General features: G+C 35.7%; 1 protein-coding gene across 4 annotated transcripts in view; it reads right to left on the reverse strand.

Annotated features, from left to right (window-relative positions):
• Positions 1-17,194, reverse strand: part of RPGRIP1L (RPGRIP1 like) — a 136,328-nt gene that overhangs the window by 102,503 nt on the left and 16,631 nt on the right. For all 4 annotated transcript variants that reach the window (XM_007474872.3, XM_016433254.2, XM_016433255.2 and 1 more), the window contains 2 exons: positions 15,290-15,392; positions 12,753-12,896 (listed from right to left, as the gene is read on the reverse strand). In XM_007474872.3, the coding sequence (XP_007474934.2) occupies positions 12,753-12,896; positions 15,290-15,392 (247 nt within the window). The remainder of the gene's footprint in view (positions 1-12,752; positions 12,897-15,289; positions 15,393-17,194) is intronic.

Below are 17,194 nucleotides of genomic sequence, written 5' to 3' on the forward strand. Positions count from 1 at the left end.
TAATTTTATTTTTTTGGTTACAATACTCACTTTATTTCCCTCCCTCCCTTCCACCCACTCTTCCCATAGCCAACCTGCAATTTCATTGGGTATTACTTGCGTCCTTGATCAGAACCTATTTCCATGTTGTTGTTTACACTAGGATGTTCATTTAGAGTCTAAATCCCCAACCATATCCCTTTGACCCATGTAATCAAGCAGTTGTTTTTCTTCAGTGTTTTTACTCCCACAGTGTTTCCTCTGAATGTGGATAGTGGTAAAACTTGGTATTTATAAATCACTTTGAAGTATACAAAGTATTTCACATATGCTATCTTATTCAATCTCTGCAATAATTCCACAGTAATTTTTATTCCAGTCTCACAGGTGAAGAACTGATTCTCAGAAGGGAAGTGACTTGTTCAAGATCATCTAGCTAGTCAGAGGTGCTACTGAAGTTTGAATCCAGGGGACCATTGGGTCTGAGTCGATTGTTTTTATTAACAGAAGTTAAATTTTTTTTTTTACATCAGTTAAATAAGCATGACATATCAGAAAGTTTTAGTACTTCAGCCATAGTGCTGTTCCAATAGTAGTTACTTAATGTTTGTTGTTGGTGAATTTGTTCTGGATGAAAATAATATAAATAATATAGTTTAAAAATAACTGTCACTTAGAAATAAAAGATATGAGCATATAATGCAGCTACTTTGGGACAAGTACAATGAAAATTTTCCCTCTAGGACTGTTTTGAAAAAAATGGTAGTTTTATAGGTTTGAAGTACAGTTTTAATAGTCGAATGTATGTATTTTTGACACAGAAACAGGAAAATATGACTTTGTTTGCATTGTAAGGTTTCACAGTGGTGAGTATTAAACAGTTTACATTGAGCATGGGGTGTCCCAAAAGGTTTAATGCAGTTTTAAACCTTACTTTAAAACCATGTCATAACTTTTTTTGGGATACCTTATATTTAAATTTAAAATCAATGTGATAACATAGGTTCATATTTATATGGATTTGAAGCCTGGGAAAAATCACATACAGTATCATATTCATTATATCCTACACCCAAGATCTATATAGCACTTAAAGTCTAGTTAACATGAAGCCCTTCTTGAAGGAAAATCTTGAAAGGAAAAAGGAGAAGAAATGCAATTAAATAGTATTTACATGTTTACTATATGCAATAATAATGATAATATCAAACATTTATATAGCACTTTATGGTTTGCAAAGCACTTTACATTCATTATCTCATTTTAAGTTTTACATCAACAATTTATGACATTATCATGTAATGATAAAAATTAATATTATGACAAATGTAATATGCTAAATGTAATATTTAGAAATTGGTTTGGAAATATGATATTAGTTTAAAATTTGTTATGATTGCCATTTGTAAAATAATTAATCCTTAAGTCATGAGGATGATAGTAGCTTTTGTAAGAAAATAATTGGTTATTGACTCAGTATGAGCATTATAAAAGTGGTATTGTGATTGCTGATTATAAAATGTTATCCCTTAAGTAAAGCAATAAAACTGTGAGCAGTTTTTATTTACAAGGAGGTAGAAAAAGTGAAAGTGGAAAATGTAGGAAAGAGACAGAGCCTAACAAGCCTACCAGCCCTAAGTGTTTCTCCAATGAAGTGAAGCCCAGTTCAGCACCCTAGCAGGGATTTTCTCACATCACGATCTCCATGTGAAAGTCTGGTAGTTTCCAGCAAGCCAAGCAGAATCCAAGGAAAGAATCTTTCCAAAGCCAAGGCAAGAATCTCCAGAACCAGTCTCTCCATAAGCCATGGAAGGACTCTACAGAACCAGTCTCCCCATGAGCCAAGGAAGGAATCTCTCCAAGGAACCAGTTTCTCCAAACGTCAGGAAAGGAATAGTGTCCCAGACCATGTTGGTCTCTTTCTATACCCCTTTTTCCACATCATTCCCTGCCTATCCCCCTCTTCACATTAACCAATTACAGTCTTTCAATTTGACTAGCACTGTCCAAGGAGGGGCAGTGCTTGTGGCCTCTGGGGGTGTGAACTATTAAGTGACTTGTGAGTTCTCTTATTTAATGGTTGTGAGCTACTAAGTAGAGGTGCTTTAAGTTCTTGATTTGGTTAGCTAAAAATAGACAAGGGGAGAATTAATTCTATCTTCATACTTTTAACAACTTAATTTTAATATAAATATAGTTCAAGAAAGAAGTGAATGAAAGAAACATGAAAAATATTTCCTAGTCTACCACCCTAATCTTGTCAGCCCATGAGAGTGTCTTCTGCCTACGCCACCAATGCCGAATCACAGAAAGACCCCCAGTCAAAGACCTCCAGAGAAGAGCTTGATCTTCTCTACAGTCTCATTTTTTATAGTCCTTTTCCCCCACATAACTTCCTTTCCTCCGTGCTGGTCTATCATATCTCAGGAACCAATCAAAGTCTCTCTGTTTGAAGTCAAGCTAATTTCAATTGGTTCAGACAAGCAGAAAGTTCACAACCCTGGGAGGTTCCCCCCCAAAATCAATTTTTTTCTCTTTTATTTGTTTTTTTTTTAATGTTTTTGGATTTTCTTTTGACAATTGATTTATATACCCCATAACTTAGGCATGTATCCTGGGTTGATCCAGGTGTTGGTCAATCACCCTTCTCAGGCAGGGATTGAATAATTTTTGTAAAATTTAAGATTAAAAAAAATTTTTTGAGAGAAATTTCAGGAAAAGAAGCTCACTAACTCCTCGAATCAAGAAAGTGATTTTTTTTTAAGAAGGCACCATAAAGAAACCTGCAGAAACTACACACTACATCAAAAGATCCAGAATGAATTTTGGGATGTAGTGAATCAAACTGAAGGGGGTTGAACCCATTTACTCTGAATATAAACTCATGCCAAAAGGGATTGCCCCCTAATTGGATTTTTGTCAATGTGCCTACCAATCATTGGTTTTGTTCTCTTTCTCTTTTATTTCCCTCTTATTCCCAAATTATTGCAATTTCTTCTTAGCAAGTACAGTATTATATGTACCTCTGTAAGAGATGTTTAGAGATAAAAACTGGTTATGTGAAATGATTAATTGGGGAGACTAGGCATGTAAATCTGGAAGACTTCAGCATGCTCAAGCATCTCCCAAATGAATCACAGGGAGGATTGTGTAAAGGGAACCCCTTTCCTCCCAGGGTCGTTAACTTTCTGCTTGTCCGAGCAGCCCATTAGCTTGACTGGAACACTCCAAACAGAGAGACTTTGATTGGTTTCTGAGATGTGATAGACCAGCACAGAGGGAAAGGAAGTGGCATGGAAAAAAAGGACTGTAAAAAATGAGACCGTAGAGGAGATCGAGTTTTCTCTGGAGGTTTTTAGCTTGGGGTCTTTCTGTGATTTGGCAATGGTGGTGTGGGTGGAAGATACTCTCCTGGTAAGATTAGGGTGGTAGGCTAGGAAATATTTTTCATATTTCTTTCCCTCCTTATTTCTTTCTTGGTCTATATTTATATTAAAATTAAATTGTTAAAGCTATGATCATATGACTTAAGTGTTAATTATTTTATAAATGGCGACCACAACAGTTTTAAAAAACTAATATTATATTTCCAAACCAACCTTCAAAATATTACATTTAGTATATTACATTTGGCATAATATTAATTTTTAATATATAATCAGATGAAGAAATAAGGATAAGATTAACTGGTCCATGGTTAGCGTAATTAAGTGCTGGAGGTGGGATATGAATCCAGTTGTCTTTTCTAACCCTAGTGCTCTTTTCCCTAAAACCACACTGTCTCCCCAGTGTGCAATGAATGAATGAATGAATGAATGCATCAATGAGCATTTTTTAAGTGCTAACAATATTCAAAGTTCTGTGCTTAACTCTAAGGATGGAAAAGCAAGATAATCTCTGCTCTCAAGAAGCTGAAATTTTAATAGAGGGAACAATAGAGGAGATTTCAGTTGTTAGGTATGAGAGACACAAAGATGAAATCAGAGTTGTCACAAAGAGGCAGAGAGTTAGGAATAGACAGCTAGCTATAGGCCCTCTAGATTCCCCCCTCCCCTCCTTGATTGTATATATGTGAATGCCTAGTGTTTTGAAAGACTACTTATATTGTCCCAATCAGCCTTATCCTAGGGAGAACTCTGGTCTCATAAATACTCAAGCCTACAGATGACATTTTTAGAACTAGTATAACACTAAATTTATATGAACTTTAGTTAATAGCTAAAAGAGAACCTATTGAAGCACTCCAAAGTAAATATGATGAAAACATACAGATTTAGAGCATTTCTAAGAAGGAAAAAATAGTATTTTTAAAAAATCTTATTTATCTCTGTTTAATTATGAATCATTAATGAAATCTCTTTAAAACAGATTGAGTGCGATATCTTATTTTACAAAATTTAATTTCTTAGTTATTTCAACATAACTTTGTGACATATAAATTTACCCCCATTTGTTTCTTTTCCCATTTCTTTTAGTCATAACCTCTTTTCTTTTTTAGCTTTAGTCATGTATATATATATGTATATATATACATACACATGTATATGTATTTATGCATGCATATCTCTATATACCTATTTATGTCTTGTCCTTTCATCCTATACAGTTTGTCCCTTCCCTCTGAGTATAGTTCTTCTAGCTGCTTAGGTGATAGCAACAGTTTTTAAGAGTTGCCAATGACCTCTTTTCTTATAGGGATACATATCATTTTAACTTATTGAGTCTCTTAAAAAAAACCTTTGTTGTTGTTGTTGTTTTTCCCCTCTTTTTTAATTACCTTTTAATGATTCTCTTGAATTCTGTGGTTGGACTTCAAATTTTCTGTTCAGGTCTGGTCTTTTATTTATGAATGCTTGGAATTCCTCTGTTGTGTTAAATGACCATACTTTCCCCTGTAAGAATATAGTCAGTTTTGATGGGTATTTTATTCTTGGCTGTAGGCCTAGTTCCCTTGCTTTCCGGAATATCATATTCCATGCCTTTCGGTCCTTCAGTGTGGATGCAGAAAGATCCTGTGTTATCCTCACCATGTTTCCATGGTATCTGAATGGTTTCTTTTTGGCAGCTTGTAATACCTGTTCTTTTATCTGATTGTTTTTGAATTTGGCTATAACATTTCTTGGTGTTGTCAGTTGGGGATTAAAAACAGGGGGTGATCTGTGGATTCTTTCAATCTCCACTTTCCCCTCTTGTTCTAGGATTTTGGGACAGTTTTCCTGGATAATTTCCTCTAGTATTATGTCCAGGCTTTTTCTTTTGTCGTGGTCTTCTGGTAGTCCAATTATTCTTAAATTGTTTCTTCTTGAACGATTTTCTAAATCGTCTGTTTTGTGAATGAGATGCTTCACATTTTCCTCAATTTTTTCATTCTTTTTGTTTTGTCTTATAGTGTCCTGCTGCCTTGTGAGGTCACTTGATTCTAGTTGTTTTACTCGGGTTCTTAAAGATTGGATTTCATCTTTGGCTTTTTGGTCGTCTTTTTCCTTCTGGTCTGAGTTTCTTTGAAGATTGTCTTTCATCCTCTTTATCTCGTCTTTCATCTCCTTTGCTTCATCTTTCATCTCCTTTGCCTCATTTTCCAGCTGGATGATTTTGGCTTTCAGGACACTATTTTCTTGTTTTAGTTCAAGTGTCTCTGTTTCCAGATGACTTATCTTAATTTTTAAGTTCTTTTCCCAATTGTCTTCAGCCTCTCTTAGCTGTGTTTTGAGTTCTTCCACAGCCTGTATCCAATTCGCTGGGATTTCTGGTTTATCGTTTGCTGATCTCTCCCCCTCTGTTCCATTTGGTGAGTAGTAGCTGTCTATTGTAGTTTCTTTCTTCTGTTTCTGTTGTTTGTTCAAATTCACCCCTTCTTTCCTCCCTGTATTTGTCTGTGCTCTTGTTCCTCTCATTTTTTTTGTTTTTTAGGGACTTCTATCAGTCTCCCCTCTTGGAGCTTTAACAGAGGATCTCTTGGTGTAATCTCTGAGGGAGGGTTGTTGGGGGTTTGAGCTTTCCTGTCCTCTGGAGGCTTTTGATTGGCTTAAAGTTCAGCAGTCAGTGAGGATGGATGGGGAGCCTGGGCTTCCCTGTGTTCTGGAGACTTTTGATGGGATTGAGTTCAGCTTATTTGGGATGGGTTTATTCTGAGTTTTAAACTTCCTGGACGGCTGGAGCAGATATGGAGGATCTCTAAAGCTCTAGCCAGGCTGCCAGGTCTATGCTCCTTCTAGGCTGCCATCTTGACTTCGCCTCTAGGTTTCTGTTTTTTCAGAAGACCCAGCTCTCTAAGGGGGGAGGGGTTGTGGCTTGCCTGGACTCTGAGGGCTCCTGATGAGATTAGGTTCAGGTGGTGTGGGCCGAAAGATCCCAGAGCCAAAAAAGGGAAGGGAAAAAAAAAAAGCAGCCACCTCCTCTTCCACAGCCTGTGTTGAGTGCCCAGAGACTGGCTGAGTTACTTTCAAGGAAAGCTCTTTGGAGCAACCCCTTTGCCAGCCCTGAGTTTTCTGTCCTTTCAGTAGCTCTGAGGGCTCCTGATGGGATTAGGTTCAGCTGGTTCTTTCAGAAGACCCTGCTCTCTAAGGGGGGAGGGGTCGTGGCTTGCCTGGACTCTAATGGCTCCTGATGGGTTTAGGTTCAGGTAGTGTGGGCCAAATGATCCCGGAGCCAAAAAAAAAGAAAGAGAAAAGCAGCAACCTCCTCTTCCACAGTCTGTGTTGAATGCCCGGAAACTGGCCAGGGTTACTTTCAAGGCAAGCTCCCCGGAGCACCCCCCTTGCCAGCCCTGAGTTCTCCGTACTCTCAGCAGCTCTAAGGGCTCCTGGTGGGATTAGGTTCAACTGGTTCTTTCAGAAGACCCTGCTCTCTAAGGGGGGAGGGGTAGTGGCTTGCCTGGACTCTGATGGCTCCTGATGGGATTAGGTTCAGGTAGTGTGGGCCAAATGATCCTGGAGCCAAAAAAGAAGAAAGAGAAAAGCAGCAACCTACTCTTCCTCAGTCTGTGTTGAGTGCCCAGAAACTGGCCCGGGTTACTTTCAAGGTAGGCTCTTCGGAGCCACCCCTTTGCCAGCCCTGAGCCCTCTGTCCTTTCAGTAGCTCTGAGGGCTCCCGATGGGATTGGGCTCAGCTGGTGCCCCGAAGCTGGGACCTCCCCCGAGACCCAGAGGGAAGAACCCAGCCAGGAGGCCACAGGCTTCCCCCTTCTCTCTATGCTTCCCTGCCGTCTGTGTTGGGCGCTCCGGAGACTGGCTCGGGTTGCTTTCAAGGTGAGTCCTCAGAGCCCTGAGGCTCCCGCTGCTGCCTTGGGCTCAGCACTCTGGGTTGGGGGGGATGGGTCCTGGGACCTTCTTTCTGTCTACCCCTTAGATCTGAGTGATCTAGGGTTCTGGCTTTTGGGGTGCGGTACCTTTTGATCCAGGTCCAGGAGGAGGTTTCCCCAGGTCTATCCTGTTGTTCAGCTTGAATTTCAGTGGCCTAGGAGCACTTTGTTTGCGATCGGTAGGGAAGGGTTTCGGAGGTCTGAACTTTCGCTGCTTCTACACCGCCATCTTGACCGGAAGTGATTTCAACATAACTTTAAAAAATGCTTTGAGCAATTGTTACTTGAAGGATTCTCTACTTATAAAATATAGTTTTTCCTTTCTTTTCTTCTCTAGAAAGTCAACATTGATGATTAACAAGTGTGCCAAATGTATTTAAAACCATGAGAATAGTTGTTTGCAGAGCTTTAAACTCAACACAAGATGACTTAAATTAGGTTTTATACTGAAAAAACCTTTTTGGACCAACAGCCTGTGTTCCAAGTTTCCCTCTGATGATCTGAAACAGTCAAGTTAAAAAATTCTGAAAAAACAACTTCTATTGGGAACATTATAAAGCATTAGAAAGTAGTTTTGCTACTGGGTGTCATAGTAATAAAAAAAAACAAAACTGTGACCCTTAGTATATATAGTCTACAAGATGAAAGCTTAAGAAGTAATATTTGTTGATCTTTCACATGCCACAAAATTAAAAAAGGTCGTTGGTGTCGCATCCTTTAAGAATGTACTATTGTAGCTGGACTGTATGTCTACAAGACCTGAATTTGTTAGTCTTAGATATATAAATGCCATAGTCAACACCATTTAGGAGAGGATGCTTTAAAGACACACTGCATTACATATAGGAAACACATAAATGATGCTGCATAGCTGTTGGCTAATGGAAAATAGCTCAGAAATATGGACAACGTAACATTTAAATATAAAAAGAGCAATCCTTTTTAAAAAAGTATCAGAGTAATTGATTAATCTAAGAAATGAAGTTCAGGTCTTTCCTCTCAAAAACCAAAATAAGACATGTACTTTTTTCTCTGTGTTCATATTGTTTTCCTCTAACAAAATACAAGCTTTTTGAAAGTAAGGGCTACCACACTGTTTATCCCTAGCACTTAGTATAGTGTCTAGGACAAAGTAACTGATTAAAAAAAATCTTTGTTGAATTAAAATGAAATCAGTGGCTATACTCAGTGATCAAATATTTGTCTTCATATGTACACAATATTTTAATAATCTATTTATCATTGTCAAGAATACTATCTTGCATATAATACATAATCTAGAATACCCAATGTTGCTTTTAGCCTAAATGAATTTCCTTAATGTGGTCTGGGAGAGACTATTTGAAAAGGCAATGATTTTATATGCTACAAATGAAATGTGATCTTTTTTTGACTTAGACGTTTCATGAAGGGTAATAGTTTACTTAAGTCTCATTTCCAGACTCATAGGAATTTTGGCCAACAGATAAACTCAAAATTGGTCACATTCATTATCCACTTGGGTAAAGGTAGAATACTTCTCTTGACTACTCTATATGCATATGTATACAAAATAACATGAAGGACATTTTCTTGAGGATAAATGGAAAGGTTTTTTATCTGTTTTAGAAAAAAAGGAAATCAAATGAATAATTACAAATGCTGGCTTCTCTTCTTTTATGTCCAATCTTGAGTGGAGAACACCAATTTATTCAAATAAGTTTCCTTCATCTGAGAATTCCAAAATTTCAGCTTTGTCTATCCTCATGTACACTACTAGACTTGCAGATAATTTTGAGAGTTTTTCAGGATTCATATCAAACTCTCTGAAAATGTGTCAAAAGTTGAGATCTTCGTAAAATCTTAACAAATTGAAATATACCAAAAACAAAAAAGAAGAAGCAAAATTTTTATTTTTATGATGTTCACTAGGCCAGTTTCTAAGCTGGTTTAGCATTTAAGTTGGCTATTATGATAAGTTTAAAAAGTTAACATAAATAAAAGCAACAAAGTAAGCTTTCTTGTGTTGGATTTAGGTAAGTTAGATCACAGTCACATCTTCTCTCAGTAGCTAATGTCATATCTGATCTTGTATGTTATAAGGATGATATTAGAAATTAGAGGTGTATGGGATGTTCAGGGAGGAGTAGTATCTCTGGTATGGAGGGCTTGTCGTGCCCTTCTAGGGCAGCTCTCCAGCCTCTGACCCCCACCTGACACCCAGCTCTCACTTGTAGCTCCTAGTAGCTGCTAGCATGCGGCAGCGGCCACATCCCGGGCAACGGCTTCGACAGGCTGGCTAAACCTTGTGAGGGTAGCCATCGGGTCGTCGTCGACCCCTGGTGAACCAGGGCTTTGCTCACCCAGCATGTGAAGACTGCTTTGGCTGAACAGACAGAAGAAACCAATAAGAAGGTTCAATGGCTGAGAGGGCGATGCAGCAAAGCACTGTGGAGTGCTTAGGGCTTGTTGGAGCACAAAAGACAACATGACCATCCAATGCAGCTGAGGAAGTCTCCAGGTGTAACGACTTTTCGTGCCAATGGACCCAGGCTTCCAACGCCGAGAGAGTGGGACTGTCTCTGTGCATCGACTTTTCCACTTAAATCTCCTTCACGCACAAGTGTCTTTGTGCACATTCATCTATCATAGATGAAAGCGCACAAAGACAATCGTCATCCTCGGTTACCGAGAGACTACTACTACTGTTAGAAAGTGGGTCTTGTTATACTACTTTAGAGATAAGAAGTAGAGAAGTTGGCTTGAGAAAGAATTATAGTTTGAAGTAGATCTATTACAGAGTGTCAATTTCAAATGTTGACAGTGTGTGGGGAGGTTTTAACAGTTTTTCTGTGGCAGTTGATTTCTGGGAGTGGCAGTTACTCTGAGGGAGTAGCAGTTACTTTCACTCTTGAAGTGCTAGAGGAGGTGACATTTTTCTCTCTCTCCACACTGTCTGAGGTAGAAGGAAAGGAGGGAAAAACCTGAAGGAGCTAAGTGATTTTCCTTTTCCAACTTGGGAAACACTAGTGACTCTCTATTGCTGTTACATAAATTGTTTTTATATCTGAGAAGACCAAAGAAAGACCTGGTCTTTGGTTTGGACTCTGAGTCTGCTAAGGCTCAGAGTCCTAATTTGGTTCTTGCTGAGGTTCAGCCAGCTAGCCTTTGTTATTTTATAACTTGGAGACAAAATTAAGAATTATACACTTCATAGAAGGATAATAGTGGTTAGTTTATTGTAGAATTGTGAAAAATTGTGTTAGTCAGATCAGGAAGGATCAGTATAGCCTGCGGAAACAGGAGAAGTGGTTCCTTGTGGAATGAGGGAGTTTTATTTGGGTGGAGTTAGAATCCCTTAGAGTTAGAAATCCTTTTTTTTATCCTTATATTATCAATAAATACTTTATTTTTATATGACAAGAGTCTCAGCATCCTTGCGCCTGGCCCTGAAGAGTAGTTCACTTATGAGCTTCACTTCACTGATATAAACTGAAGATACTCTGTAAGTTCAGGAAGCAGAGTATCTAATCAGTTTATAATCAATAATCAATTTATTGCTCATTATTTTTACAGCATGAGGGTGTGAACACTGAAGGGGATGAAGAGAGTTTTGGTAAACAATATTCCTTATTCCCTGTAATATAGAAAGTAATTCTCTTCTATGCTGGTCCAAGAGAGTGTTCTCTCCACTAAGGTGACTAAGTAAATTCATAGGCAAAATTTTCAAGTTAGTGTTTGTCAGATATTATGACAGATATATTTTTAATCAACAGGGTAAACAAGCTATGATTTCCTTTAAAAACCACCTTAGTGTTAATCTAATTATATGTTTGATGAAAACATTATTTTTATGCTTGAAAATTCATAAAAGGAAAAATCTTCCTGATTCTTGGTGTTCATCTACATGGTTCACACATACCTGTTTTACATTTAGTTTAAGGTCTCCTAGTTTAATAAGCAGAAAATGTGCATTTTTATATGTTTAAATTTTAATATGAATTTTTGTTCAAAACAACACAGACATGCAGACTACTTGTAAATGATACAAGATTTTAAACTAATGAGGCATTATGTAGAACATATGCAAAAATCACAAGTTGGTCTTCCCAAATAGGCCGCAACAACAGGAAAAAACATGATTTTAATAAAAAAGAGCAGCACTGGGCTCTTACTTCAAAGCAATTAAAGGCTTTAAATAACCAAAAGTTTATGTCAGGCTGATGCCAAACCAAACTGGTCTATTAAACACACACTATGAAGGGTTTCTGTAATATTCTATGAAAAGGCTCTCTGCCATAAATATCAGGCACTACTATTCTGACGATTACAACTACATTAAGTTCACGTTTGGAACATGGAATCTAACATCCAGATCAGACTTCTAGAATTTCAAGTCTGAAATAATGTATCTGTAAAAAAAAGGAGTTTAAATATGTTTTTTATTTTGTGATATTTCTCTACAGTAAATTATACCAAGTTTTATATTTTCCCTAACATTATTTCTACAGTTTTCCATTAGTTTAAAAAAATTGCCATTACCCATAAAATATCAAAATACATATAAACATGTGAGAAAAAAGAAACCCTGGAGTCACTTCTAGTAAGTCATGTCTTTAGTTTTGAATGACTGTATCTCAACTAGGCAAACCATTCATTACAGGTATCTTTACTTTTTGACAATTATATAAATAAAACCTTTACAAAGTTGATGAGGCAAGAAATAAATTCAGTATACACCTATTTTAGAGAATATTAGGGAATTTACAAGTCCCTGCACCCATTAGCTTCATTTTAATCTAGTCTTCTGCTTAGTGGAAAAAAATCCCATGTGCCTGAGTGAGTACATGTTTCTCTCAGTTCTCTACATAGGCCTTTTGAAAAAAAGGACATTTATATGTTGGTATCACAACTTTACACTGTATGTAGTAGTACCAAAATATATCTTGCTCTATTTTATTGACTACTCATTCTCATTTTTCTTTGCTAAATTTTCATCTAGATCATGTCTGATAATCAGAGTGGGTCTTGAAGGGCCCTGTCATATGTGGTAGCAGATAAGAAATAAATAGGGCTGGGAGTTATGCAGTATTGGATCTAGGCCCAGTTCTGTCACAAACGGCTGGTGATACTTTGGATGATTTGCCTGACCTGTTTTATCTTTTACATAACATGATGAATGTACTAGATGATCTCAAAAATCCCTTTGAATTCAATATCCTGTATGATGAGTCTATTACTTTCCATTTTCATGCCTTATTTTCCCTAGAAAGTTTAACTGTTTATTTAACATGTTAAAGATAGCACACTGCCTATTGAACATAATTATTAGAGAAATAATAGGCTCAAATTAAGGTCAAACAGTTTTATGAAGGTAACTAAAAATCTGAACTCATACTCAAAAAAATCTGGATCAATCAAAACAACTTAATATATAATAAAACAACATAATCATTGGGACTGCTATAGGTGGAAATTTAATTTTTCTATATACCTTTGATCTGCTGCTTGTTGCTCTCGAAGTTGCAGAAGAGATGCCTCGTACTCATTTTCTTTTCTCCTCATCTGAGCTTTCAGTACCTCTGCTGTATGCTCCTGATCTAGTAGTTGGTCTCTTTGTGTTTCAACCAAAGATTCTCTAAAATAGAGAAATATACTTAATGAAACAGTCTGGAGAAAAACTTTAAAATCACTGCTAAAAACATTCTTTATCCTGAAATGCATTCATGCATAGGTATGCAGAAAAACAGTCTAAAAAGAAACACTAATAGGCTTAAAATGTGCACAAGATATACTTTTATCATATTAATCAAGGGACTAAATTCTGGTTTAATTCATTAAAATATGTAAAAATAATCCATTGAAATAAAAATTAGAATATAAGAATGAAGTAGCACAAAATGATTCATTTGTTAACTAACCATAAATTGTAACCATTACAGCTAGGTTTTACAACATTTCTAAGAAGCTCAAAAAAACAGGAATGGTCTTGATTTTAGACAATAAGGAACTGTGGAGTCATAAGGCCATCTATGACCAGTTCTCTGCATCTAGCTTTCTGAAATGTAAATGTAGGCGGTCAAAGCAAAAGTGAACATGAATAAACCAAGGTTTATAGACTAAGAAGATAACTAGAATCCTGAGTATATAGTAGGAATTCAATAAATACTTCTTTAATGAATTTTAAAGTTTTTCCCTTGCTGTTATTTACTGATGAGGAAATTTAGGCAGGCAGAGGTTAAATGACTTGCCTAGGATCATACAGCTATTAAGTTTTTTGAGGCCAAATTTTAATTTATATCCAATTAACTCCAGGTCTAGTTCTGCTTAGTTGAGGTATCTTTTTATTGAACTGCAAATGTTCTAAAGCCCTGAAGCTGTAACTATCTTCTGTGAATCCCATAATCATAGGATAATTGCTAACATTTAACTGGTTGTTTAAGATTTGCAAAGTGCTTTACATACATTATTTTAAAATATATTTAGAGGGGGCAGCTGGGGAACTCAGTGGATTGAGAGCCAAGCCTAGAGATGGGAGGTCCTGGGTTCAAATTTGACCTCAGACACTTCCTAGCTGTGTGACCCTGGGCAATTCACTTAACCCACATTGCCTAGCCCTTACCACTCCTGCCTTGGAACCAATACAAAGTATTGATTCCAAGACAGAAGGTAAGGGTTTAAAAAAAAATATATATATATATATATATGCATATATATATATTTAGAGTTAAAAGTCCCTTCAAAGGCTGTCTGGTTCAATTTATAAGGCATTGTGGGCTTTTCTAAGAATTAAAAAAAAGAGTTTCAATGATACTCTTTTTTTTTTTAAATCCATCATTATTGCTAGCCTCGCCTTCCCACAACCTTATTCCATTTAAAGAAAAACCTAAAGAAATCTTTGTAATAAGCATAGTTAAGTAAAATGAATACACAAATGGCCCTGTCTTTAACATATGCCTCTTTCTGTATCTCAGAATTAATCATTTTTCCATCAGAAGGTAGGTAATATGCTTCACCAGAAATCCTCTGAAGATATATGGCCAGTCATTGCATTCATCAGATTTCTCAGGTCTTTCAAAGTTGAATTTCTTCAGCTAAGTTCATTAAAGAAGTATTTACTGAATCCCTACTAAGGATTCTGGTTCTCTTAACTAGTCTATAAGCTTAGGCACCTTCATATTCACTATATTTAGAAGCAGAGAATTTGCCATAGATACCCTATGTCTCCAACAGTTCCTTATCTTCTATGATCAAGATCATCCCTGTTTCTTGAACTTTATAGAAATAATGTGAAATCTAGTTATTCTAGTTGTAATCTGTGGTTAAATAACAACATACAATTTTATGGTATTTAACTCTTAACTGATTATTTTATATATTTGTGGCCAAAGACTATTTTAGTAGAAGGTAAAGCACTACAAATATGTCTATGAAGAAATCATATTACCTTTCAAGGCAGAATATTAGTCCTGAAATATTTTTTCCCCTTTATTCCATACCTATTTAATGTAAATATAAAGAAATATTTGGAGATAAGAATTTGTATTGCTTCAGTGACAGCTAATTTGAAAGGTTTTTTTTTTTAATGATATGAATGTGGTAAAATTAAAGTTCTGAAATAAAAATATGAAGTGCTATATATTGGAAATATATTACAAAAACTAAAGGCTAAATCCATATGTGCCATTTAATTCCATGTTGCTAAGCCAGGGCTCTTTTACCACCAAAAGAATTAATTAATTTAGGATATAAAAATGTACCTACATTTTCTTTGGCAAGAGAATGTTGACTCTGAAGCTTATACTATTCTAAATGATTGGGATTTATGCTATTCCTTGGGGGAAGGGGTTCCTGGATTAATATAAAAGTACCTGCTCTCTAGTGGAGCTGGATGTTATTCTCATTTTATTATACATCTATTCAGATTTATCATAGAATTGGTTATTGTAATATTTAACCAAATTTTTTGAAAAAATTGGTTCTTAAAAGAAAGTAATAAAATATTTATAAATGAGTGAAAAATATACATACAAAGCTTTTATTTCTTCCCTTGCTTCTTGAAGTAAACGTTGCCTAACTCCTGTAACTTCGGGTTGTGGAGTTCCTGCCCGTGCTACATCTTGTACTTTTGTTCCTAAAAGAAAAATAATGTTACAAAATTCAGTTTACTGAAATGGTTCTAATAGATGTGAGCACTTAAAAGATGGGTATGCATTGTCTATAATATTGATATTTAAAGTTAAATAAGGATCAGTATAAGTTTTTTGCCATATAGAATATAGAATCAGATACCATATTTCTCTAGAGATTGTTATACCTCAAACAGCTGAAATAATATTAAATATGTAGCAAGTATCATATTAGTCATAAACAAATTCTACTGTAAAAACCAAATTAATCAGAAGTCACTAAATTTAGATTAAATTTAGAATTACTGTAATAACATCTTTAAAAATGGACAATTAACTCTTCAAATCAAATGCTCATAGCACAGAGTAAAACATTAAAGGAAAGGAAATAGGTAAATATCCATTATTTTTTTTTTTGGTAGTAACAGTTTGGGTAATTAAGACAAAGAGTAGCTAATTATTACAGTGGATAGGGCTTTGGGCCTGGAGTCAGGAAGAACTGGGATCAAATCTGGCCCCAGATACATCTAGCTGTATGACCCCTGGCAAGTTATTTAACCCTGTTTGACTCACTTTCTCATGTGTAAAATGAGCTAGAGCAAGCCACTAAAGTATATTTGCTAAGAAAACCCCAAATGCAGTCATGAAATGTTGAGCATGATCGAAACATCTGAAGAACAACAAATTAAGACAAAAGGAGAGTTTTTTTCTTGGAGAGTATAGAGGGAAGGGGTGCTTGGATTAAAAGGGACAGTATTGACTTTTAATGTTAGTGTTCTGAAAATATAAAGAAAAATTCATAAACATATCTTGCTTTAAAGCAAAACCCACATGAAAAATCTATATTTACATGAAAGGTAAATCAAGGGCAGTTATTTGCTTTATAAAAATATTTTTCAGCTTTACTGAAGAATTCACAATTGAAATCCTTTTAAGAGAAAACTTGCTTGGGGTGTATAAAATGATTTAGTTTACCAAAAATAATTTACATATCACTTCTGAGAAATTCATTAATAAAGTAAAATTAATCACACTTTTACTTGTATACTTTACCTTTTAGTTTCAGTTTTACTTCTGAAATTTGAAGTTGGAAAATTGTCAATCAGTTTCTAAATGATAGATATCCTCAAACATTTATTCCATAAAAGAAACTAGAGCTGTGTAAGCTTATGATAAAGTTGAATGGCTTTAGAATGGCTTCATTTTTGTAAAAAAATTCCAATATTCTCCAGTTATGGAACCTTGACCTGTTCTTAGTGGGTACTAACTGTAAAGAATTTCTTTATAGATTATTATAAAAACTATTTCAATTGTGGAGTAAATTAATTTCCAATATTGTGTCAATCTCACCCGATTGCTATCATTATTTATTTAAAATTAATTCCAATATTTTTTCTAAGCAAATTATGCTATGAATGGATTCTATGAAAGACCACTTAAAACAGATACTATATGGAAGAAGGCTTAACATAACCCATTCAACATTGAAATAATTCCCTAAAAGTTTAAAAATTCTTAAAATACACAAAGTAGGAAAATGTTCTAAATTGTTCATTATACTGTAATACTTCAGTGGATCAGTGATCTCATTGACATGGTTCTACTTTCATCATTGACCCTAACATCCTTGAAGCCTCATTCTCTGTGACTTGAGTCTCTTAAGTACTTCACAAAGGACTGATTTTGTTAGCTACTTTCATATAATCTTTTTTATTTCAAGGGTACCAATGGAATATTCAGGTATTCCTATAATATCCCTTGCTAAGTTGTGAATGGTCTATTTCTTTTTTTGTTCACTCATATCCTC

The sequence above is a fragment of the Monodelphis domestica genome, chromosome 1, assembly GCF_027887165.1.
Source record: "Monodelphis domestica isolate mMonDom1 chromosome 1, mMonDom1.pri, whole genome shotgun sequence".
In the NCBI taxonomy this organism is placed as follows: domain Eukaryota; kingdom Metazoa; phylum Chordata; class Mammalia; order Didelphimorphia; family Didelphidae; genus Monodelphis; species Monodelphis domestica.